Source organism: Lytechinus variegatus, chromosome 10 (genome assembly GCF_018143015.1).
Source record: "Lytechinus variegatus isolate NC3 chromosome 10, Lvar_3.0, whole genome shotgun sequence".
NCBI classification, from domain to species: domain Eukaryota; kingdom Metazoa; phylum Echinodermata; class Echinoidea; order Temnopleuroida; family Toxopneustidae; genus Lytechinus; species Lytechinus variegatus.
Genome location: NC_054749.1, coordinates 14,869,763 through 14,896,121, shown reverse-complemented (window position 1 = coordinate 14,896,121; position 26,359 = coordinate 14,869,763). Strand labels below are relative to the sequence as shown.

General features: G+C 38.6%; 1 protein-coding gene across 2 annotated transcripts; it reads left to right on the top strand.

Annotated features, from left to right (window-relative positions):
• The first annotated feature begins 718 nt into the window (after window positions 1-718).
• Window positions 719-25,799, top strand: LOC121423074 (protein Njmu-R1-like). Of its 2 annotated transcripts, XM_041618353.1 has the most exons (10): window positions 719-842; window positions 4,237-4,341; window positions 5,665-5,790; window positions 7,188-7,346; window positions 8,442-8,499; window positions 16,045-16,161; window positions 18,693-18,757; window positions 21,298-21,491; window positions 23,285-23,459; window positions 24,430-25,799. In XM_041618353.1, exons 1-10 carry the CDS (start codon window positions 733-735, stop codon window positions 24,584-24,586), a joined length of 1,266 nt encoding a protein of 421 aa, XP_041474287.1. In that variant the 5' UTR covers window positions 719-732; the 3' UTR covers window positions 24,587-25,799. The 2 variants fall into 2 exon arrangements, with proteins under 2 accessions (XP_041474287.1, XP_041474288.1); XM_041618354.1 differs by lacking the exon at window positions 4,237-4,341.
• Window positions 25,800-26,359: the final 560 nt, after the last annotated feature.

The window sequence follows — 26,359 nt, the reverse complement described above, 5'->3', positions numbered from 1 at the left end:
GTCATATCTCCACTTGTTCTTTTGTATTTTATTAAATAAAATTATGGCTCAAAATATTTCCTCCACGAACTAAAATTTGTATTGACAATTAAATTAATGCATTGTGGATACTTAACTTATTTCATTATAAGGGAGACATGATCAAATAATTCAAAAATGAAATCATTTATATGATTTAATGAACATTGAAAAAAGGGAAAGCGAGGATGAGACATGACCAGCCCATCTCATGAATATTCATGACGATGTTGCATATAACTAATTTCCCAAAATATCGCTGTACTTTAAAATTCAATAACTTTGTTATTTGCTATCACATTTTGATGAAATTTGCAGCAAATTTATTTTATTTATTTTCAGCCGAAGTCCCCTTTTAATAGTTAATTGCCGTAAGATTGTTACATTATTTTCATGTTCATTACAAGAATTCACGCGAGGGAGCATGAAATGGTTTTATATTCAGTACATGAGTAGAATTAGGTATTTATTTAAAAAAATAGTATAGGCTTATAGCCTTTGGTGTATCGGCCAGACTCACACTGTGTGCGAGATGGCTAGCAGTCTGTATTGGAGAAAAAAAGAAAAGAAAAGAAAAGTAAACTACAACTAAACTCAATAACCAATAACAATAACGTCTCACCCCTCGAATCCAAAAAGCAGTCTCGTGTAAAAGGTGCTCGGATCTTACTTTTCGATTTCGCCCTCAGCGTTTAAAAACCATATAGTTTTGATATGGCGACCTCGGGAAAGATTTCGGAGTCTTCGGAAAAGACCAGCAAAAAGACCCAAAATGAAGCAGGATCATCAAGCCTATTTGCGATGTACACATATCATGCCAACAGGTAGTAATGCAGTTTATGGATTTGTATTATTTCCCCCATTTCCTCTTTAGTTTGCTTGGAAATATCAGAGCAGAGCAAGAATGCAAATTTTTCCCTTTGTATTACCCCACACGTTGATTTTGGTGTTAGAGACTTGTGTATGAAATGATTAATGATAAATGAAGAAGGGGGCGGGGCCGCACCGTCTGAGATCGGCCTCATTTACCCAGTAGATAGTGTTTCAATAAAGGAGGTTACCAGAGCCAGGCCAATGTCAAAGTGGCAGATCATGATTAGATTCTTTTTTTCTTTTATCTATTCTAAGTAAGAAAGAATAAGATCTGACCTCGAGTTCGATCTAGGCCTAGGCCAAAATATGTATGCCTAGACCCTTCTTCTAAATTTCTTTTTTCACAAAAAACTGATCCAGAGATGCCAAGTTGAAAGACCAGCTATGCGTGAGATTTTCTGTGAATCTGAGTGAGATCACAGACATTGTGTACAATGTATATGGGGATAGACTGTGATTAGGGTGTCTGGAGAAAAAAAATATTTTTCTTATTTCAAGAAAATATCACATTTCCTTTGTGAATTTGAAGAGAAATGACCTTCAGACTTACAGAAATGTAACATTTTTGAAAAAAATCCAATTATTGGCTGCAAAAAAGAAGAATGAAATTAGGTAAATTTTCAGCATTTTTCTGCCATAGACTGTGTAGTTAAGAAATGGACACACACAAATCCAAATTTTTAGCTTCCGAGAGCTGTTATAAATTTAGTATTAATGCCAAAAACTTGTCCATAAAGAGTCAAATAGGATTTTTTATGCTCTTTCTGATGGTATGATTTTTATAAAGATTTGGAAACCAGATCACAATGAAAAATTGCGACAAAGTGAAAAAAATTGTGCAAAACAGAAATTTCATTTTCCCATAGAAAACGCATGGGGAAATGGCAATCTCAACACACACAAAAATAAGGGTTTGCAATTTATCTCTAAATCCTTATTTAGAATGATCATATAAACTTGTCCTTACTGTCAAAAGAAGCCCCTGAATTTTCTCTTTCCATACATGCCAAACACAAGTTAATAATCAATTCAGATCACATTTTTCTAGTAGCCTGAACATCCCGAAAAATATGTGCCATATTTTCCCCTAAATCAGCCTGTTTTATGCTGACACTTTTCAGTGTGGCTTCAGACACCCTACTGTGATAGTTGCGTGAGACAGAGATTTGAGGGGATGAACAAGAGTCCAAAATGCTTGAGTCTCACGCATAATGCGTGAGACTTGGTAGCTCTGCTGATCCAGAAAAAAATGGACCTAATTAGTGTTAAATCTAACTTTTGTGAGTAAAAATAGTTAATCTAATAATAGATAAACTTAAACCCCTATATTAAATATTTCCAACAATGTTTGTAAAATAATTATTGTTTATTTTCAACTTGTATCTTAATAGACATTGTAATCACATTTCACGGCAGTGCATGCGCATGATCATTTCTGTAAAATATAAGTGCAATCATCGCAGGCCTTTTCACATCCATTAACTCGTTGAACGAATCTTTCTCTCTTTCTCACTTCTCCCTCTCTGCCTCTGGATCCCTTCCCTTGTTCTTTTCCTAGGTTTCCTCCTGTTTTTGTTTGTATTCTAGATTGTGTTAAAGACATATTCCACCTAGCCTTGAGGACTCCGTGGTGATATTCAAAAATATTTTTACATATACTTTTACATCACGGGGCCTTGAAATGCTGCGCATACATGCCCAAGTAAGACACATGTAAACACGTATGGATTTCCCTAGGAAATCCATCTTTAGAGGTAGAAATTGCTTTCTTTTGCTTGATTTCATTCATCTATAAACCTTCATATGCCTAATGCGTATGTAGGTGTGAAAAATCTCTTAGTATAAATATTAAAAAATGAGAGGTTTCTTACCAGACCGATCTTGTGTATCCATTCGTTAACCACCACAAATGCAATAGGCTTAAACCGCTTCATTATGACGTAGATTTGATGTGAGATGTTACAAAATGCTGTTTTGAAGAACAATTCATAGATAAAAATAATTATTAAGCAAATAATAACATTTGAATTTTGATTATGAATAAGTAAGTATCACAGAGTCCTCAAGGCTACATTCCACCACAAGCTTGTGCTTTTATGGACCTGTGCTCTTTTCTGTTAACACACCTAGAGCTACTTGAAGAGTATGGAAAATATTCCTTTTCAATAAATTGATTAATTGCATTATTACATTGATGTTGTATTATATTTTGTGAAAATGGAAGAAAGTAAATATTGATGTGAATGAATGAATAAAATTAATTGATTTGCTTTGAAGTTCTTGCCTTGAGGTTTGCGTTTGCTTGAAGTGTATTTTCCAGAATGCTCTTTCCATCGTAGTTAAAATAGCTTTGCTTGATATTATTTTTTCTCAGACTTTCCCTAAACATTGTCATTGCAGTATACCACTTGTACTTGCATATATATGCACAAACTACCCATTTAGCGGGACAGCTCCCTCCCCCATAGAAGAAAATCTGAAAAATGTTGTAAAATACAGTGGAAAAATGTATTAATGTGCGTCATTCTTCAATAGGGAGGGGTTATGATCAGAGAGATGACCTTTAACCAGTGGTGTACCTAGGATTTTCCACAGGGGGGGGGGGGCAAAACCGTCTGCCAAAAAATTTGACAAGCAAAAAAAGAAAAAAGGTCTTCAATCACAAATAAAGGATATTGCACCCAAAAAAAAGTGACAAGCCAAAAAACAAAAATAAGAAATAAAGGTTTTCAAGCTCGTCAGGAGGGGGGGGGGGCAATAAAGGTATTCAAGCTCGTCAAGGGGGGGCAAAAAAGGTGTTTCATGCTCGTCAGGGGGAGTTGAGGGATACGTCCTTTGTATGGGTTGTGACTCACCCTGTAGGTAAGCTAGTGACTTTAACTTTTTTTTCCTACAGGAAAGTAAAAAAGGGTGATGACCTGAGAATGTATGAAATATGTAAAATACAATGAAAAAAAATGCATGAAAACATTGGATCCCCTCTCCCTGGCACCAAAGGGGAGGGGGAGGGGTTCTAATTGGAGTGATGACCTTTATTTTTTTTTCGGGAAACTAAAAAAATGGTGATGATCTTAGATCTCTCTGTTTAAAAACAAATTTTGATTTGTGCTATTGTCGCAAACTTGTGAAGACAAATGATCATTTGTGGAAACCCCCCCCCTCTTGCACTTGACAGTCTTGGATCACCAGCTATTATAGTCTAGATTAGACGTTGATGTATGGAAGCTCTCTTTCCCATAGCTATTATCAACGTCCAATCTAGACTCCTGACACTACTACCATCGCTTCTATCATATTTCCATTCTAATTCAGGTCATTTCTTCTCTCTGTCTCTGTTGCTCCTAGACCAAATAACAACCAGGACCTCGGTCCAGATGGAGATAGAGATCCAAGGAAAACTTCTGTACCTGATTTTCTCCAGCGGGAGGCAACTTCTAACAGAGATTTCAGGTCATTATTCATCTTCAAATCATTATGCTTCAGACAGTCACACCTATGAAACTGATTCCAGGCCAAAAAATTTTTTTACATTGTTATGAATGGCATTTCCTAAATCATTTTCGAAATATATCATTGGTGTGACTGGCCCACAACTACATGTATCTTCATTTTAGATGCTTTGTCAATCATCGTACTGCCGTACTTTGGCAAAAGGAAGCAAGTTACAGAAATACCTTTTCTTGTAAATGAGCAATGTGTATTCGTCATTTACATCCGCATCAACGCAATTTAACAGCATATTTTCTTCAATATCTTTCTATAGAAGTTCATTTTTCCCAAAATTTTGCCTGAATGTGCAACATGCAAAGGGTATTTCAGAAACGACAATAACTCAGATTTGACTGATGTGTCACTTGCTTCCTTTTGCCAAAGTTGGGCAGCAAAGGACATAACTGTGTAAATAATAATAATATTCTTCTTATATCTTTTGGAAATGGCTTGCATATTCCCTATTTGTCAAATGCCGATATCTTTTCATTTCCCTCGTTCATTGCTTTTTGGTCATACTGCATAATTGATTAGAACACAAAGAAAGATATCTTTTGTTGGTAATGATGTTCATTGGAGCTCATAATCTTGAGCTCTTTCATGCTTGTAGACACATTCATAGATTGCTTCAACCATTCTACTCATTTATCCAAAGCAGTGTATCTGCCATTGCTGTTGCATATATACATGTAAATAGACACAATGGCCCATATTCTGAAGTCGGGTTTAATCTAAACTCTGGCTGAAAGTTGTGGTTTAACTATGGAAAGCCAATTGTGACATAAATATCCAATAATAGAAGTTCAAAGTAGCAGCTAATTTAACTCAAGATTAAATCATTCTTAATTGTATGGGAAAGATTAATAAGATAATTGTTTCCACCTTAAAAAGAATTAACGAAGAGCACAGTAAACACAAGAAATATGTAATTTATTAAACAAATTTTTGGCTTCCCCTAATTTTAGTGCCAGTTTAGACCATGGTCTAAGTTAAACCCAACTTCAGAATACATGCCAATGCTTATCAAGAGATTTTACATAGTTTTCATGTCACCATATGAATTACGGTGGACTCTGTTTAAGTCATAACATCAAAGCATTTTTAGACCAGAACATGCAAACGTGTGATAACATCCTCTTAGCTGGATTGTGCCTAAGTCAACAAAATTTCTGTGGCCTCAAAAGATTTGACGTAATAGGTAGATTCACATATATTATAAACTACATGTAGTTTATATTTTCTGTAAATCATAATCTAAATTGTCTTTACTTGTTCTTGATTAAGTCTATCGGTGATAGCGACAGATTTGAATGCTGAGGATGAGACAGACCTCCGAGAGTTCATAGCAAGAAGACTATCAAGGGGGACGGTCTATGGTGGATCGGGAAACGTCAACACAGTCGACATCGGGTAAGATCTTCATTTCAATAGATTATGTAATATTCCCGGGGGGCCCTTACATTGACGAGTGGATACCATGCATGACCAAAAAAAAACGTAAAAAGGATGTCTTTTTCAAGATAGGGCACGTTACGTATGTAACGTAATAAGGGTGTCAAAAACACTAAAATAATGAAAAAAGGGTATCTATTTCGCTAGGAAAGCTACGTGTTTAGGGTCAAATTTGCGAGGGTAAAAAGATCAAACTATTATCTAAAGGATGTACTTTTTGGCCCAACAGTCAACACTACGTGTTTAGAGTCCAATTTGCCCGAGGTGTGGGAGGTGGAGCCGTAATAAGCCCATTGATTTAGGTAAAGGTAAAACCGATGTTCGTGTCATATATATCGCTGTACTTGTTTAGGGGTTCAATTCAGGGAATACTTGCCAAGGGTATTGTTTTGTTTCCAATACTTGTTAAGGGTAGGGTTTCACATGCCAATGCTTGTTAAGGGGTGCATTTTCAGAATATGGAAAATACGTGTAAAGGTTGCTTTTCGGGACCCCATGGTCGCGCATGGTATCTACTTGTCAATGGAAGTTTGAATTACAAAGTTAAAAATGTGCATTATTTATTTTCTAAAATGAACCAGCAGAATGAATTTGTATTGGAATGATTGTGTGAATTCCTCCAAATTCTGCCTTTTATAACAACATACGGCGTATCCAGTATATGAGCCTAATTAAAGCCATCAAAATCCATGCCATAGCCTTTTCTTCTTTTCTTGGAAAGAATGCAGATTTCAGATGGCATCTCAGTTTTTATGCTCTATGTTTCTTGCAATTCCCCTTAACCCTTTGAACCCTAAATTATTAGGGGCGGCGGTGACCCGTACCCTGAATTATTTGCACGTATTGACCTCATCCACGAACTCCCATGATTCGAGACCCAACGGCATCTTCCCCCCACTAGTACCCGGACCGGGCCGGCTGAAGTTGTTTACCTTCTCGTCTTCTAGTCTACAAACAGAAATATCAACTTTAGTGTCTGTTTATGGGCTCAAAATCAGGGTTTTCACTAAAGTCAGATATACAATTGCTTCCCCATAGTAAGCACGTGACTCGCTGTGTATTACACCATGTATTACCGCACATACCACACAAGCAACCGCAGAAAAGTGGCATATTTTGGCCAGTTTTGATGCTAAATCCTTCTGAAATCATTGCCAATCTTGACTGAAATTATCGACTAAATATTCCTACACATACTAGAAAGATGACGTCATTTTTAAAAGATCACCTGACATTTAGAACCCATGTTATTGAAGTCACATGGCTTCACGCCGGAACCGGGTATATGCGTGTTCACGATACGGGCCTATTGGGTTCATAGGGTTAAAGTATAAATTCTCAAATACATCTTGCAGAAGTCGTGTGATGGCATGCTACTACTGCTTGCTTCGTCAGGGTGGAACCCAACCAGGTATTGAGAGAGAGATAGAGAGTGCCATGGATTCTAACTCGTTCTACACCTCTCAGGAATGTGTCATCTGCTTCCTCAGTTCACCTACCAGTGCTCTTGAACTATATCCTTTTCAAACGAACATAGGGGGTAAATTACCACTTGGGTCTAAGCACACTTGGTCTAAACTCACATTGCCTATATTCTGTGTAGTCTAGTCCCAAATGGTATAATCCTAATTCATCTACACGTACCAGTTCTTCTACAAACCATTTGGTCTACTAGTAATCTTTCATCTCATTTTAATACCATTATGTCTATACCCATTCCCAAATCTACTTTGTCTAAACACACTTATGGGGCATTGCAAGAAATGTACTGTATGTTCAGTTCCAAATCAAGTGAAAATTCCCAAATTAAGCATGTAAAGTCATTTGATTAAAAACAAATTGAATTTCAACTCAGCTTTCGCGCAACTCCAAATTACACTTGATGTGGGGACTTACACCCGATTTGTAATTGAATGTATGTTTCTTGCAATGCCCTGTTTGTCTGATTAAATGAAATGTTTATGAATCAGAATAATGAGTAGACAAGTGGTAATTTGACCATCAGGGCATTAGACTAAATGACAGTTAGACCAAGTGAGTATTAAACCAATTAGACCTGGGCCTCGTCTTGCAAAGAGTTACGATTGATCCAGTCAATCGCAACTTTATGAATATCCATCAGTGTCTTAATTCTACAGGAAATGTGCAATGTGTCCTTTGTAAGGAGAACACACCGAACTGTCAAAAATTCAGTGAATCTATGGATACCGGTATACAGTCATATCTAGAATTTGGTTTTAGCAAACCTGCATTTTATATGTTGACTTTGCTGGCTTTCCATAGTTGCGATTGATTCGATCAATCGCAAGTCTTTGTAAGATGGGCCCCAGGGGGGCGTTTCATGAAAAGACTTGTCAGACATTTTCTCTGACAGTCACCATAGGAACAATGCTTCTCATCCAATCAGAATCAAGGAAAGTTGTCAGATCTGACAACTTTTGTCAGACAAAAATATTGATGAAACACTCCCCAGATAAAAAGTAGAGCAAGCGTGTTAATACATGTGGGTGTTAGACAATCTGAGAATTAGACCATCTCTTTGTAGATCAAGTGGACAATGTCTTGACATTGTATATTATGTGGTCTTTTTCCCTTAACATTACATTCACATTCCGACCAGAATTAGATTTGATTAGCGAGGGAGTACTACCACTTCTTGAACAGAAGGTAAGCACGATTTCAACAATTTTTACCCATTTATCAGATATTACCATTTGTGAACGTATCAGATGTTTTTGTAAAGTTAAACCCTCTGGCACAGTTTAAAATGAGGAAGGAAAGCAACAGAAGTCTTTATTTTCAAATTTCCTGGTTTCTTTCTTGACTCTGAATCGACAGTGCCAACTTTTTGACCAGGGGCGGATCCAGCTTTTTATAAAGGGGGGTTTGGGTGGTATGCGAGGGAGCGTAGCGTAGCGACCGAGTCCAAGCGAGCGGAGTGAGCGAGGGGGAGGGGGTGTCCCCCCTCCCACAGTAGGGAAAATTTTTGAAAATCTGTGTGTGAAAATGGCGTTTTCTTGCATCTAAAACACCACTTTTTTTGGTAATAGAGGTCGTTGCCAAATTAACCCCCATGAAAATTTGTAAAATTAAGTTGCATTTTCCTGCAATGTAAGGCCAGTTAACAACACAGATACAAAGAATTGGGGACCTTGGAATAAGCACTGTTAGCCTAATACTTTTATTATGAACAGCTTGTCACTGATACTCACCGTCAAATCTCAGTCAAATATGATGGACTGGCAGAAGAGACGCCTTGGATGTTTCTGTACAAATCCCTGAACTATTTTGCTGGAACTTAGCTGCAGGGTTGGCTGGTAGTGGATAGCCATGAGGGTGAGTCCAGCAAGCCTCTCTTCCCCCATAGTAGATGGAAGATATGTCTTTACTCTTCTGAGTTCCGAAAAAGAACGTTCAGCCTCGCAGCTGGTGACTGGAGACGTGCAGCCCAGAATGATCAGCGTCCTGATGTTAGGAAAGTCCTCATCAGCATGTCCCAGGCAGTCAACCAAGTTCTCAGGAAGCTGAGCTTTGTCCATGTTTTGAAAAAATCTTGTCCAGCTCTAGATCTCTGCCTGAAACATAAATATATTAAATATCACAGTGCTGTCTCTTGGTGTCAAACAATTATTAATATTGAGTACATTCAAGTGCCAACATAAGTATACAACTGTTTTCTGCATGGTGGGTGTCGATGATCCCGGGGGGATGGGGGATATATCCTCCCCCCCCCCTTCATGACCCATAAAATCATCCCCCACCCAATATTGAAGGTCATAAGAATAAGAAAACTGGGAGAAAATGGTACCTTTAAGTTTTCTGGTGAAGAAAGATCTGCTTCCCAGAACATCAGCTCCTGCATCTGTTCGTCAAGAGCCTCTGCGTTAGTCAGGAGTACGCTCGGAAGAATCGGTTTTCTGGGGAGAATCTTTCTGTCAGACCTTGGCTGAAGCTATCCAGAAAGGGCACAGCTATCGCTCTCTTGAAATATGTGCTATAACCAGAGAGAACAAATAGTCGATTTGACAAACTGCATGAATTGAATCTACATATCAAATGACTCGTGAATAGAGTTATTATTCATGATTCTGGGGCAAAGGGTTCAACAATTGATATTTCAAGATGGCGTCATATGGCGGCCATCTTGGATTTGACCTGGAGATGACATTATATTGCAAAATAGAAAGCAGAAGTGGATTCTGCACACCCCAAAACCCCTAAAAAGAGGTATTACTCGTCATTCTGAGGCAAGGGGAACAAAAGTCAATTTTGGCATATGGCGGCCATCTTGGATTTGACCTGAAGATGACCTTATACTGCAAAAATGATAACAGAAATCGGTTCTACACATCTCTAAACCCCTAAAATGAGTCATTACTCATCATTTTGTGGACTGGGGTTCAAAAGTTAGGCTTCAAGATTGCATCTGGCGGCCATTTTGGATTTACGCAAATTAGCAAACTTGCCCAAACGGCAACTTTGGGCAACCAAGCTGAATTTGTTCTAGGACCCCATAGGAACACGAATCAAGAAAAAAACTTCATCGGAAAGAACATTTCTAGGTTGGTGTATTGAGCCTATGAGACTGTCAAATCGACTAAAATGACAATATATTGTCATCATTGGAATATACTATCTTTACAGAACATATAATTGCATTTGGAACTGTCCTGGAGATTGTTGAAGATAACTTAAAAAGAAATACTGTATTTCCGTGTTACTCAAAAACTGGTAGAAACTATCCATGCCCAAGGAGAATAATTCCGCATACTGAGGAAGGGGTAGATCCCCCATTTTTTTAGTGACTGACACGGAGCTGCTTGTTATATATCCTTTATTAACTAGAAAATAATGTCAAGCTGTACAAATAATAGAATTATAGGAAACAAAGATGGTTATTTTTAGCAAAAGATGACCCCTCCGAAGATTAGGCTCCCATCATATTGGCTAGATTACTGATAATGAGTCATTAAAGTCAGTAGGTATTGCAGAGCTGCCAAGTAGTACGATTTTTCCGTATTTCATACGGAAATCAATTTAAAATACGGCAGTACGCTTTTTTTCCATGATAAAATACGGGAAAAACAAATTAGAGAAGAAAAGGTATTCCGTGTGTTACTGCCCTCTACGTTCAATGAGTTATGCTTACATCAAGGCTTTTTCATTAGAATTTTCAATATCCGGGCGAATCAATGCGGGTGACAAGTTCCGAGCGCACACGTAGTTTACAAGCGCAAAGCAGCGGCTCAAATCGCGATATTTTGCGACTGGTAAATACGTCTGTAAGGATGATGACGTCATCCAAGATGGCAACTTACGTTGACCGACGGAAGGATCGAAGATGACGATGTTTCGATCATAATTTGAAACGAATTAGCCGTAACTGCGGTCTAAGGTACGATATTTCTGAATTTCATACATTTTTCCGTAAATATGGATGCAATTTCTTTTTCATAATGTGACATTTTTTTATTTTATGTGCCAAAAAACGATCGAAAAAAAAACAGGTTTCCGTCGAATGTTGGATCTAACGTTACTGCTAATACGTTGTCTGTGCGTACGGGCCTCCATATTCTTCAGTCTATGTATTGGAGAGTGAGCCAACGCAGTTCAGCGGAACAACAAAAATCTAGACTGAAGCTTTCGGTCTCGTGTGCGACGGTGTGGGGCGCAAAATAATGTAAGAAGTGATCGAACTTTGCCATTATGCATGCATATTTATCTCATGGTAAAAATACAGATTTTTTGGTCAAAATACTGATTTTGGGGAATAAGAATACTGAAAATGCAAAGTACAACTTGGCAGCTCTGGTATTCCTTAGAATTGCACATTGTCAAGAATGCACAAAATAAAAAAATTGAGAAAATATCAATGACATACTGGTATAGTATTCACCTTGGTGTATCAGCAGGAACATTAGCTCGATTTCTCTGCACATTGGTCGTTCTTGGAGTTTCCATGCTACTCCCAACGTCCTCTGCAATTGCACAAGACTCAATGAACCATTCATCCCACACTTCATCGATGTTCACACGCATGCTTTGGATTTCCTTGGTGACAAGGTCAATGTGACCATACGCCTTAAATATGTCACTGTCTCTCTTCTGAAGTTTGACACTTAGTGCCTTTACCGGTTGCAGTCCATTTTTGAGAACCACCAGTGCGCTGATATGAGTTCCACTGGTAAGGGAACATCTCAGGCCCTCTGCTTTTACCAGGGTTTCTCTGTCCCAGTCCCAGTCTTCATAGTTCTCATCTTCTCCACTTTCTTCAGGTGCAGTTGTCAGCAGTGGATAAAGACCTGGTGTCACCATGGAGTGCAAGCAGGTGACAATGTATTTGTACAGAAGCACCAGGGTTTCCAGGCAGTCATGGCGCTCCACCCATCTCGTCTTACAAAGGCCCTTCAGCTTCTTTACCTTTTGTTCAGGTGCATAAACCTGGAGCACAAACTCCAAGTACCGTTGCCTCTTTGGGGAGAGTTGAAAGAAGAGGTACAGCTCGTTAATGATCCCAATCACATTGCGCAGTGCCTGAACTTTGCAGGAGCCAGCTACGGCCAGATTCAAGACATGTGATCTGCAGTGGGTATAAAGAGCAAGTGGATTCTGGGCCTTGATCTGTGCCTGGGTACCAACATTGCTGCTAGACATTGCACTTGCCCCATCATAAGCCTGACCTCTAATGTTTTTCACATCTAAACCATTTCTGCGGAGGACGGACATGATAGCCTTCCCCACCTTCTCTCCAGTGGCGCGTCTAAGGTGAATGAAGTCAAGGAAGACTTCCTTGATCTGTGGGTGATCAGCTGTTGATAGATCAAGGAATCTGACACAGACAGAAAGCACCTCTTGGTTGGCATGGGGATCAGTGACTTCGTCAGCTATGATGCTATAGAAAGTTGTTTTCTTGAGAGGGTACAAGAGCTCCTTCAGACATTCTGCTGCTGTTAGATCATTTTGGATAGTCTTAGGGATGTATTTCTGGTTCTTCTTGCCTCTTCGCAGATGTTCATCCAGCACTGGATCCCTGGCAGTTGTGTGTTCCAGTAAAGCCAGAAAGTTCCCTCTGTTAATTAGGGGGTTGGCTGTGCTGTCATCTCTATGTCCTCTCAAGGACAAACTCTGTCTTGCCAGTAGTAGAATTATTTCCACGATCTCGACCAGGATGTGACGATTGGTTTCAGATAGTCGCTGAGCCTCATAACTGAGTTTGTTGTCAATTCTAGACTCAGGATTCTGGTAAGTGCTGATAAAAGCCTTTGCCGTGTCAGTAGCCTGCTTGTGGTACTTGGCAGCATGGTTGGTGAGGATGCCATCTTTGCCCTTGGCACGAGCAAACTTGGTGAATGGGATTTTCACTAGAACTCCAAAAGTACTCTTGTTGCTCTTTGCATACAAGGTACAGTATTGGCAGAAACCACCCTTTTGTGATGGTGAATATACCAGCCATGGGTACTCTTCAAGCCAGGAAATCTGGAAGCTAACTTTCCAATTGTTGCCGCCCTTTCTAACTTCTTGGAATGCCAGCATGCTGCTCTTGTCAGGCTTGAAATGGTTTGTCAGGAGCTGAAACTTTTTTGTGTCCGAGAGTTTTGATTTCTCATCTGGAGCAAGCAAACCAACATCAATGACATCAACATCCATGGCAGACTCCTCAAACTCTAGATTGGCATCAGGACTATTACTACAGACTCCACCTGAAGTAGACCAAACCCCACCCCCAGCAGAACTAGGACTGTCATCACTGCAAAGGACACTGTCACCACTGGTATTTGTATCATCCTGATCAGAAGCCACTTTGTGATCATCCTTCTCAGACCTGTATATAGGATGTGAAAACACTAACTTCAATAGCTACTATTTACTAAACCTGTTCATTATCATGACCATCCTGTAAATGATGAACTAATCCTGCACACTACAATATTTGTTAAATGTTGTGTTTTTTAATGAGAAAATATAGTTTTTAATCATTGTTACAGTAAATAAAATTATTTAATTTTTGTGGCCCAAAAGGGCAACTGCCAAAAAAGTTCATATGAAGCTCTGGGAAATGCAAACATAATTAATATTCTATTCTACTGGCCGAACGGGCCATTAAAATTTTCCTACTCACATTCTAAAAAATATTGTTAATGGCAGTTTGATCACTTTCCTAAATATGCCCAAGTATAATTGATTCAATTTAAACTTAAACTAGTCAAAATTAATACAGTAGGTATCATACCCAGCAAGGGGGGGGGGCAGGAATACCTGGCCCAAAAAGTGGTAGGCAAGTGCCGCTGGCAAAAAAAATAAGGGGCATCGCCATCGGCAACGGGATACTATGAAAAATAGGGGGCATTGGAACGACCGGAATGGCAGATTGGAAGGAAAACCCAATGCTTTGGAACAGTTTTTCTTTTTTTTTCCATTGACAAGAAAAAACAGCATGCTTTGGAACGTTGTTTTTTTTCGTATTTTTTCATCTACAAGACAAAAAGTGTGATGTACAAGAACGGCTTCCAGCGAAAAAGCCATGCAACTCAGCGGCACATACCCACTACCCATTTTCTAAATGGCATTTTGAACTGACTACCCCCCCCCCCCTCCCCCGGGTTATCATTTAAACATGGTATTATGAAGTATAGTTACTTGGATATGCTATCTACAGAAGATATGAAACTACTCTGTTATACAGTTATAGAAGAAAAAATCAAAGCATAAGTATAATAGTTGTATACTTTGTTATTTTGCCGTTGGCTTAGCCTTAGATTACTCAGCGATTCATCAATCCCAAAACACGCCTGCGCTCTGGCAGAGAATTTGCACACACACCGTACACAGCTACTCAAATTGTAAGCTGACCAGTCGGGCGACTGAGTGCCCTTTCCCCACGAAGCGTGGGCGCTGGATGTGTTTTATTTACTCAAATTGTAGTATTACAACACGTCCGTATTACACCCCCATGTATGGTAATTTACCCTGTATGCCAACTTTTTTGCATGATTCAAACATACCTTCCAGTAAAAAAAGATGCGAGACTGGATTGCCGCAACTTCTTTGCCCTGTTTGCTTCCATATTGCTTGTCACGACACTCAGATCAGACTGATAAAAAAGTGAGCAACTTGAACAAGTAATCCAGGAAATGAGCAGCCCAGCTCAGCGTGCGTTGCCAGGTTAAATCTTCACAAAATCCCCACCCAAACGACACTTAAAATATCCCCAAAGTTGCCAAATTTTGACAGAAAATCCCCAAATTCGTTTTTCATAAAACTCAATATTACTTTCATTCCCAAATATTTATTTTTCATCCCCAAAGACTTCATCAATCCCCCAATTTTTTTTTTTTTAATGTGGGGATTTTGGGGATGAGAATCGGCAACGCTGGCCTAGCTTGTCACTTCAGCCGTGGCCCGTGTCCTCAAAAAAGCTGATGGGGGGGCAAGGGACTCTGTGACATTTGTTCGCCCAACCCCCCCCTCCCCCAAAAAGAAATAATGATAATAATAATAAATGAATAAACACAGAAATAGAATAAAATAAAATTACAAGTTTAAAAAAAAAGATAAGATTTAAAAAAATGGTCCCCGGATTTTTTTTTGGGGGGTTGCAACCCCCCCCCTCTAGATTCGCTTCTGTTGACAGCATTTAGTCATTGTTTTTTGATTGTAAAGCATTGATTAGTGCAAAAAAGTAGATGTTCCCAAACGTTCTCTGGTTTTATTTTTGTAATATTTCCTTAGTGATACAGGAATATGATGGAAGTGCTTTAATGTATAAATGTCTTAAAATGCATAACATTATGTGTAAGTTGTCTGCGCCAAATTTCATGAATTGGGACAAATAGCACGGTGAACTGTGAGACTCAATGGCCCGTATTCTGAAGTCGGGTTTAACTTAAACTCAGGTTTAAAGTTGTGGTTAGGGTATGGATAGTCAATTGTTACATAAATCACTAACAGTATCTAGATACCATATTTCCGCTCATTTGGCTCTCAAATCAGTCATAATTGTTTATACTAGGAAGTATAAATAGATGATTTGTCTTCACCATCAATGAATCGGGAAAGAGTACAGTAAACATAAGAAAACGTACAACTTGATAAAAATGTTGACACTTTTGGCTTCCATAATTTTAGCACAGAGTTAGACCATGATAGTTAAAGCTTACTTCAGAATACGAGCCTATGGCAACATAATTTGTGTTTTTTGTAAATCTTTGACAGGGAGGTGATTCCGCCGAGATTCAGAATCATTTAGAGGACTGGTACGACCAAGCATCAGGTTACGTATGTCGCTGTGTTGAGACACTCAAGGAAGACGTGGCTTACCTCATCAATGCTGTAAGTATGCATCACATCTTATCCAGCATCTTACGTGGTCTGCAACCCCCACACCAACAATAAGCTGACAAGAATTAATTTCTATACTTTTATTGACGTTAAAAAGCACATCCCAACCTTTAAAATGTAACTCTTAGGAATTGATTGACAGTAGTGTTAATTTAACACAGGTACTTGATTGAGTGTAGAGGGAATTTAGTGAGAGAATAAGGAAAAAACAGAGCGAAGTTGGCTCAGTTGGAAACGCGTCTGCCTGTCGAACCAAAGATCATGGGTTCGAGTCCACCCCGGGCGGATGACTGAAGCCAGTGCGTTGTGTGTAAACGTCTCTCCCATGTTTCATAGATGCAGGCTATGTTACAATGGAAAACAATCCGTCCCTGGGATAGGACGTTAAATGGAGGCCCATGTAGAGGAGAGTCACCATCTTTGCACGTTAAGAACCCACTGCACTTTCCGTATAAGAGGAGGGGGGAAACCCCGGTGTAGTGGTCCAACTGGACTTCCCCAATCAGTTCCATCGGGAGGAGAGACCTGCAGGTCACAGTGATTCAGTTCGCTTTTCGCCTCCCAGGCACGGTTGACGCCAAACAAATAATAATGATAATAATAACAAGGTTTGAAGTTTAGGGTTTACTGAAGCATGGGATGTGCGCACTGTGCGATCCCGATGGAACTTCAATGCAGTCTGTAAAAAATGGTGTTAAAGAAACTTGTGTACTCCTTCTTTTGTTTTATTTTACAACTTCCAAATTTTGACAGTGTAAAGAAGAAGAATTACACTTTCAGGTACGATATTTTTTTTAATTTTTACTTTTTGGGGACCACATTACTGTTATGGCTATTTACAGAGAACCTGACATGGTGATTGTTGGGCTTTGGGGTGGCAGGTCCATGGGCATAAATACATGTCATCATATTATTCACAACGCAACGTGGAGCGTTGTGGCCCAGTGGATTAGTCTTCGGACTTTGAAACAGAGGGTCGTGGGTTCGAATCCCAGCCATGGCGTAATTTCCTTCAGCAAGAAACTGATCCACAATGTGCTGCACTCAACCCAGGTGAGGTAAATGGGTACCGGTAGGAAGTAATTCCTTAAGAAGCTGTGTGCGCTATGAACGCCTAGCTTAGCCGGGTAATATAGGAGCGCCTTGAGCACCTAACAAGGTGGATAAGTGCGCAATATAAATATCCTATATATTATCATTATTATTCAAGTGGGGGAAACAATATGAAACAATAGTTTACACCCCCCCCCCCCGAACAATGGGTGCACTGCTTGGATTTACGCCAGTGGGCAGGTCACTTATAGATATTTTAGTGTATGATGTACATTACAATTATAATATGAACAAATAGTTAAGTGAACTTTGTATATGAATAATGTTTCAACCAGGTTTGGGCTCAATTACGCAATCAATTACATTTTTTTGGTAATTGTAATTGAAAAATGTAATTGACTTCAATTAAAGCCAATTACTTTTAGTCACATTCAATTACTTTACAATAAAATTACTTAATTTATGATTTAATTTCATGACATTGTCAACTGCTTCAGCATCAAATAGGCAGAATCTGTGCTCTTTGACACAAAAAAAAAACATCTCGTCAGTTTCTGTGTAACTTAGAACAATGTTGAAATAGGTGTTGCTAGTATATACATAATACAAATTTGATTTAATTTATGACTAAAGTTTTAACATTGAAATTGTAATGGACAAAATTACAGTAATTGGTAATTGTAATTTTAAAAAAGTAATTTAACTGAAAAGTAATTGTAATTAAACATTTCTCTAATTACGTACATGTAATTGCAATTGTAATTGAACAAAGTATCCTGGCTTCAACTGATCAACAATATTTGATTTGATCTATTATATCACTGTTTAGACAGACTTATGATATTTCAAAATTTAACTTAAAAGGTAGTGCAGTGCAATCTTTGTATAATATAGAACATTAATGAAATATTTTAGCTGATCAGTAATGTTGCAGAAAATATAAAATATGTAGATCTTACTTTTTGATGTGGAAATTTACTAAAATTATTTTTCTTTGCTCTCTGTCCCTTGAACTCTAAAATGATCATGACTTATGCAGTTCATGAAATGAAGTGACAGTGGAGAAAAATGAGGGTTGGAGGTACGAAAAGGTTTATAATTGCCCCCAAATAGATACAAGAACTGATTGAAATGTGCGTTACCCTGGTGGGTGTTTCATAAAGCTGCTTGAAAGTTATGCACAACTTTACGAATGACTGGAACATGTTCTTATGTCATAAATGAATGACATAGGGATGTATCATCTAGCACAAGAATCTGGGGTCACCAGTCGTGCGTAAAGTCATTTGTATCTTACAAACAGCTTTATGAAACACCCACCCAGGTTTGGTGGGCTAACTAAATGGAGGGGCTTGTTGAAATAGCAGAGCTTGTAATGGTACAATCCTTGAAGACAGTTCCAGTTAAAAACCGTTATAATACTAATATATAAATGGCGTCATTATTCTTTTCACTGTCTTTTGTAACAGGCGTTGCTTGAGATCCGTATGGAAGTAGTAGGTACTGAGACTGCAGTGAAGCAAGATGTAGAAAGGTGAGTTGAAACATTCAAATACCCTTCAGTCAAGACTTGATGCAATAATGGCAATTATTAATATAAAAAATTATCTCTCCTCATTTTCCCCCTGTTGATGATGACCTTTGAAAGTTTGCATGTTTGGTACATTTAAAAGCAAAAAGAAATACGGGAGAGGTATGCAGTTGTCAGGTATGAGATGATCTCTGAAAGTTAGCATGGTGGTGCAGATACACATTGGAGATGTTGATGGGTTCACCATGTGGTCAGTCCTTAAAGGAAAATGAAACCTTTGAAAAAAGATAGCTTGTGTGGAAACAGAAAAATCAAAGAAACAGATCAAAGAAAGTTTGAGAAAAATCGGACAAATAATGAGAAAGTTATGAGAATTGAATATTGCGATCACTAATGCTATGGAGATCCTCACGTTGGCAATGCAACAAAGATGTGTGATGTCACTTGTGAACAACTCTCCCCATTACTTTAGTATATATTTCATTTAAACTGCCTCTTTTATCACATCTATGAGTAGGTCATGTGTTCTTTCTATAGGAGAGAATGAAAAACAGATTTTTAAAGAATACATCATGGATAAAGAGTTTGTATCACCATGAGAAAAGCAAAAAGATACATTTTGGGGGTATTTTATAGTCCATCATGTGACATCACACATCCTTGTCCCATTGCCAATGGGAGGATCTCCATGGCATTAGTGATTGCAATATTCAAATGCTCTTAACTTTCTCATTATTTGCCCAATTTTTCTCAAATTTTCTTTGGTCTTATTCTTTGATTTTTCTGTTATGACACAAGCCTACTTGTTCCAAAGGTACCATTCCCCTTTAAAAATATTGTTGGGATATGGCTTGAAAATGAAAGGCTAAATATAGAAGATGAGATTTAGAAGTATCTGTTGTGATACAAGGTGTAGTAGTCCTTTGAAGGGCGGTTAACCAGATGAGATTGATTACTCCGACGAGATGAGATGAGAAGTCGTGACGATGAGTAGATGAGTCAAGATTAATTGAGAAAATCTGGTGGCGATGATCAGTGATGAGATGAGCAGTGGAGAGTAGAAGCGATGAGGGATCTCTAGAGACGACGTTCCGTGCAGCTAGACTCTGCCATCAGGAGCATATGGCAAAAGATACCTTTCATTCTCATCATCCCCTTTCCGAGGGGAGGTTTATGGTCAACTTGAAAAGGACTGTTGGTTTGGTGGAATGAGAAAGGAAAATAGAGGGTGATAATATTGAAATCATTTCATGATGACGGAGAGCGAATTACCCAGAACGTCAATCATCATCCCATCGCCACCTCGCCTGCTTTATGCTCTCATAAAGTGATTAATCAAATGATCAATTTGGGAAATTCTGACAAATTCTTTTATTTCCTTTCACAAATGCGCTCTCACCCAGTTCGGACAGAGTACAAAAATAGTGTGGACTTCGTGGAAAAAGTTGCATAAATGAATTCAGAAAAATACAAATGCAGGAACAAAAAGTCTGGATTTTCATGGTCACCGCTTCTGATAGAGTGTGCAGAAATCAGGTTCCCATTTCATAAAAACTTGTCGCAATAACAAATACACAATTTAGTTTTCATCAGCCAATCAAATTGAATGATTTCAGTAGCTTTAAACTGTAAATGCAAATTGTTATTATGGTGAGGTTTATGAAACGCCCCCCTCCATCAGGAAGTATGCCATGGTGCACAGGGAGCAAGTGACATTTGACCATAGACGTCACATTATTTGAGAATCCCATTCATGAAGTGATGAGGTCGTGTCTGGATCAAGTCCTTTTAAAGTAGATACGAACCAATATCGCCATCTCAATTCTTCAACTACTCATACCTGGCCAGTTTCCTGACCCATAATGCTAGTGTAGTCTATAGACCCACTTGAATGATAACATGTTAATTAAGCACTTAATACATTTATCCCACAATAATTATGTTACCAAGTAGCAAAACAATTACCTTTCCTCTCAAAACATTTTTTGTTGCTCTGTGCAAATACAATTATAGGTAAATTTATTCTCTCTAGTATTAGTACATATCTGAAAACGTACATTTTAAGACTATGTATCTATAACACACAGTCAATGAGATACCACGCACAGTTCACCCCCCCTTTAATAGCAGCACTTCAATAGTCCAAATTATTCTATTCCTCGACATTTCATGAATAGAAATAATCTGCTTTTCGTCCAAATCCACAATTCGTGAAAAGGATGCATCATTACAATGCTTGGATAATTTGGCTTATTAAATTGCTTATCAAATTCAGCATTTTCAGTCATTGGACAAAATTAAGTTCGGTACAGTCCTATGTAAAAATCTGCTACGCATGCGACTTTTTGTGTACAGTATTAGAAAACGTGAAGCAAACTGCGATGCGCTAATAGTAATAATAGGCATTTATATAGCGCCATCTATCTAGAAATATTCTATTCCGAGGCACGTTGTTATTATTATTACCCCGACTTTAGCTCGAGCTGCCTTTCAGCTACCAGGAAACATTATTCCCTGCAATGATTCTAGAATTCATCTTCCAGGTTCATGAAAGCGTGTAGTCTATCGGACCTCTTACAGTCATCGCAAGAGAGCTCGTCACAGGTCCCTTCCGATCCTATCCTCATCGATATCGATGAAGCAGGCAACGCACAAGCCAACGTCAGATCGCCATCCAGGGGACCATCGAAGAGTCGGCTGGTCTTTGAGGGTGATTCGTACCGTTTTGAAAACGCAGGTAAGTGCATTGGTTTATACTTGAGGCATGATAGCCAAGTTGGGAGATTAGGGGTTTCTAATTCCATTTACCCAGGTTTGATTCCCACTTGGTGTAGTGTGCGAGTCCCCTTTGGTAAGGCATGTATCCTCATTACCAGGTCCCTCGGAGAGGACCTTAGTCCTTTGGTCTTTTGGTTGCTTGCTTGCAAGTATTCATACTTTCATATGTTAAAAAAAGTCCCCACTTTCCATCTACCATATTCACTTGGACTATAATAAGTTTGTTTACAGCTCAGTCTTACACCATATGGGCTAAGCTTGTTTCATCTACTATCATTGTGGTTCAATTGCCATTTGGTCTACCTACACTGGACTGGGGCCATTACCCACTTAGGTTTCGTATGGGGTGTTGCAAGAAACTTGCGATCAATTGCAAGTCAATTTTGGTCTCTAAATCAATCATATGTCTTGCAGTTAATTGCAAATTAGTGATTGATTGCTAATTTGCTCCTTGAAACGAGAAGTTTAATCTGATTTGCTACAGCTAACGTTGATCAATCAATTGTAAATTGGTCACAAATATTTTCTTGCAACACCCCCTTAGTCTAATTATCATTAAGTCCAATGCCAAGACAGTTTCAACTTTGTTTACTTATAACTCTGCACCTTGTCAAATGAAAACTTGGTTTATAAACAGTACATTAATCATACAACAAGGCTCCACACTTTTTTTCTTGGTGGCCCGACCAGCCCAACAAAATCATCGATTTCATATTTTTGATGGTCCACAAAGCAAATTTGGTGGCCAATTTATCAAAACTTTTGTAGCCACCAACTGGGCCACCAAGTGTGGGCTTTTACAGACTTTTGGTGGCCCCACTGGTAATGTCAAGCCCTGCTTATAGATTTTGTGGTGTTTGAGTGGATATTAGATGGAATGTATGTAGCCTAACTGGAAAATAGACAAAATTATAAAAGTGGTCACACTTTTTGTAGAAAAAAAAGGATTAGATTATTGGGATGAGAGCAAATTAGATTAAGGCCAAGTGGCAATTTTCCAATCCATCAAGCATTTCTTAGGTTGAGCAGGAAGTCTATGTTGGATTTACAATCTATAGGACCTCTAGTGATGCTGGTGGTTTTGTTTATTTTACCTGATGCATTGTGGGAAATTATATATAAAAAAATTGAAATCATAGCCATATTGAACTATCCTGTTAGGGCACCTTGTTCAAAGTCAGAGCAGTGCCTTTTCTGCAGGAAATCCTCACATTTCATCATAAACTAAACAATGTAGAATGCAAGAAAGCTGCCATGAAAAGATGCAATGCACCCCTTTTAGTGAGACCCCTGCCATGAGACAAGGCACAGACTTGAAAAGTTGCCTTGCAGGTCAGATATCAGAATAATCAAGGGGATATTTCACAAAGATGACTTATGGTCACACTTAAATACCTGACACGTGCATGATATGCAACACGCAATCTTATCAATCAATACGCAATTGGCGTGTCCTCTTGGCATGATCTGACCAATGCGGTCATGCCTTTTATAACGCACGCAAATAAGCATCTAGGTGCAACTCTAAGTCCTACTTAAATCTTTGTAAATCATCCCCTCCCCCTGGAGTACTTTGAATTGCTTAGGAGAATGTACTTGGCACTCACTCAATAAGTTTGATTGAAGAAAATTGATGATTGGTCTTTTCTTTTTCATGAAATGTTTAGCATTATTGTATTTTTTATGAAAAGGGAAATACAGCAGTCTTTAGGTTGTACTCTTGATTATCTTTTTATTCCCTCCCTTGTGCAGAGAAATCCTGGTTTTGTGAGGAGTGGTCGAGTACAATGTTGAAAGGAGGCGACTCCCTCAACCCGGCATTCCTTCGTCAGGTTATAGAAGACTACAAGCTACACACCATACAAGACCTGAATACTCTCAAGAGACTCATCCGACAAGCAGAGACAGACCACTACGCCCTCTATAGGTAAGATTTGGTCAGGGGCTAAGTGTATATTATATTTCATTTTATGATGATGATAATCCCATCACATCTCATTCATCAGAGGGGTGCTCTACCACCGAGTCACCATTAACGAACATCATCCTTTGGCTACTACATAATCCATGATACCTCTGATGTGACATCCAATTTGGTGAATTATTACTTTTCCTAATCCTATAATCATAATAGTAATATGCATTTGCATAGCGCCATCTGTCTAGAAACAATCTATTCCGACGTGCACCGTTATTATCATTAAAACCCCAGCTTTAGCTCGAGCTGCCTTTCAGCGCTCGTATGAACATTCAAGAAATTAATCCTGCCAGGTACCCATTTACCTCACCTGGGTTAAGTGCAGCACAATGTGGATAAATTTCTTGCTGAAGGAAAACACGCCATGACTGGGATTTGAACCCACGACCCTCTGTTTGGAAGACGAGAGCCAGGACCACTAGACCACGATGCACCCACATTGATCCGAAGGGTACTTAAGTCACATTCATGGTGACCTCTTCTTTTGCAAAATGGGTTACCCTATTTTCTTGTTTGAGTTTACTCTGACTTTTTGACAGATTAAAAAAAAATAAATTGAAATTCTCATTAATATATGAATTTTAATCTACAAAGCGATTAAAACTCTAAGAGGGCTCAATATAAGTACAGTTGTGTGTAAAGTGATGAATTGCTTACAGGCAGCTTTATGAATCTCTCCCCAGTTTGCTTTAATCTTCCTTTGAGTAAAGATTCAGCAATGATATTGCTTTACCCCTCCCCTTTCTCTATTCTGAGGTTTATCGTCGCCCCTTCTAGATATATTACCTATCTTTTTCATTCCACTTTCTTTACCACTTCATGATTGTATCTTTTAAGTCAATCCTGTACATCATTTTGTAAAAAAATTCACTTCTCGCCGTGCACAATCATTTATTTATTTCCATTATTTCATTCACAGAGCGTATGCTTTCCTACGAGACTGTGGCTGTGGGGCCATTTTATTACGTCACATCTGGAAGGATGAAAACACGATATCGGCCAAGGACACTCAGAACGTCCTCAATGTTTTGGAGGAATTCATCTCGGAGACCGACAGCTCCAATCTTGCCGCTTGAACGACCGGTGCTCATGTACAAATGCATTAGTATTTATTTACTTTTAATGTAGAAAGAGGACTTATGGATGTTGTCATTTATCCTTTTAGACCAATCCATCAGGGTGGTATTGTTTTGCCCGAAGCAGTTGTCGCAGGAGCAAATGTTGTCTTATCGTTTTGCCACACAAATTTGCAATTGTTCGTTCACCATGGTATGAATGTGATAATAATGATAGTAGCTGAGTTTATATAGTGGTTTTTGACAGAGGATACATAGCGCAGCTATTTTTTCCCAGCTTTAGCTTGAGCTTTCACTGTATTAGCAGTGCTCAGTGAATTCAAGGGATTTATCCCACCGGGTACCCATTCACCTCACCCGGGTCTAGTGCAGCACAATGAGGATTAACTCTTTGTTTGCTAGGCTATGAAGCCCTCTGTACCAAATTGCTTTCAGGAAGGGAAACAATGCATTGTTTGTTTAAGATCGTGTGGCACCGAGTGTGCATTGATGCAAGGTACGCGTGAAAAGGGTTAGTGTCGAGACTTTCCATTAGGGCACGGGTGACTCCTGACAAAAAGCTGTATGAAATTTTAAATTGTAATATTTATTAATTTTTGGAGGGGGGGTATTCTGACATAACATGACTATTTTGTGAAAAATAGAAATAGTTTTAGGGAGAGAAGGCTTCCAGAAAAGGCTTTGTTTGACCTTTTATTGTTAGAAATTTTTGCCCCTCCTGGTAGACCCCGGGGGAGATGCATGGAATACGGCCCAATTGTTTCATATGGCCTAATGCTCTTCTTTTAATCACTTAAACATTTATTTTTCATAATTTGTGAATCAGGAATCATGTATCCCTGGGCCCCGTCTTACAAAGAGTTGCCATTGATTCGATCAACCACCACTGTGGATGGCCAGCAACGCCAACATCTTGAATGCATGTGTGTTAAAAATAATTTCTAGATATGATGTATAGCTCATAAATTCATTGTTTTCTTGATAGTTTGGTGTGTTACCTTTAATTACAAAGGACATTGTGCAAATTTCCAAAAGAAATAATTATGACATTGGTGGATTTCTATATACTTGAGGTCGATCGGATCGGTCGTAACTCTTTGTAAGACGGGGACCAGAATCTTGCATCTCTCTATACTGGACTTGGTCTATAACATGATCAGGGGTCCATTTCAGAAAGAGTTGCGTTTAAACGCAAGTCAAAATATCAGAAGTCCCAAATGCACGCTGTTGATTGGTTGAAAATCAAGATACACATGATGTTTAGAGTTGCGATTGATTGCAACACTTTCTTCAATGGGCCCCTGTACATGGTTGTACACATGTAACCTGGGCCCCGTCTTGCAAAGAGTTGCGATTGATCTTTTCAATCAATCGCAACTATGGAAAGCCATCAAAGTCAACATTTGAAATGCATGTTTGTTCAATAATTGTTCTAGATATGAATGTATATCCATAAAGTCATTGATTTCTTGACAATTTGGTGTGTTTTCCTTTGTTTACAAAGGATAATTTTCCAAATTTCCTGTTGAAAAAATTATGACACTGATGGATTTCCATAGAGATACAATTGATTGTATCAATCGTAACTCTTTGTAAGACGGTGCCCTGAGCTGCCATTTGTTAGTGTTCTGGAAGCATTTTCTAACATCAAAACACAAACCTTGTAAAATTTCTATCGCAGGAAAGTTAAAAATTACACTTTTTCTTCAATAATCTTCCTTAATATCCATCTGATTACTGCAATGCTAATATCCTTTTAAATCATGGAAGCAA

Excerpts from the sequence above, each read along its gene's own strand:
- LOC121423074 (XM_041618353.1), top strand. The coding sequence starts at position 733 with ATGGCGACCTCGGGAAAGATTTCGGAGTCTTCGGAAAAGACCAGCAAA. Across the intron at positions 8,500-16,044 it reads TACCACTTCTTGAACAGAAG|GGAGGTGATTCCGCCGAGAT; the intron begins GTAAGCACGATT and ends AATCTTTGACAG. Across the intron at positions 23,460-24,429 it reads GACCACTACGCCCTCTATAG|AGCGTATGCTTTCCTACGAG; the intron begins GTAAGATTTGGT and ends TTTCATTCACAG.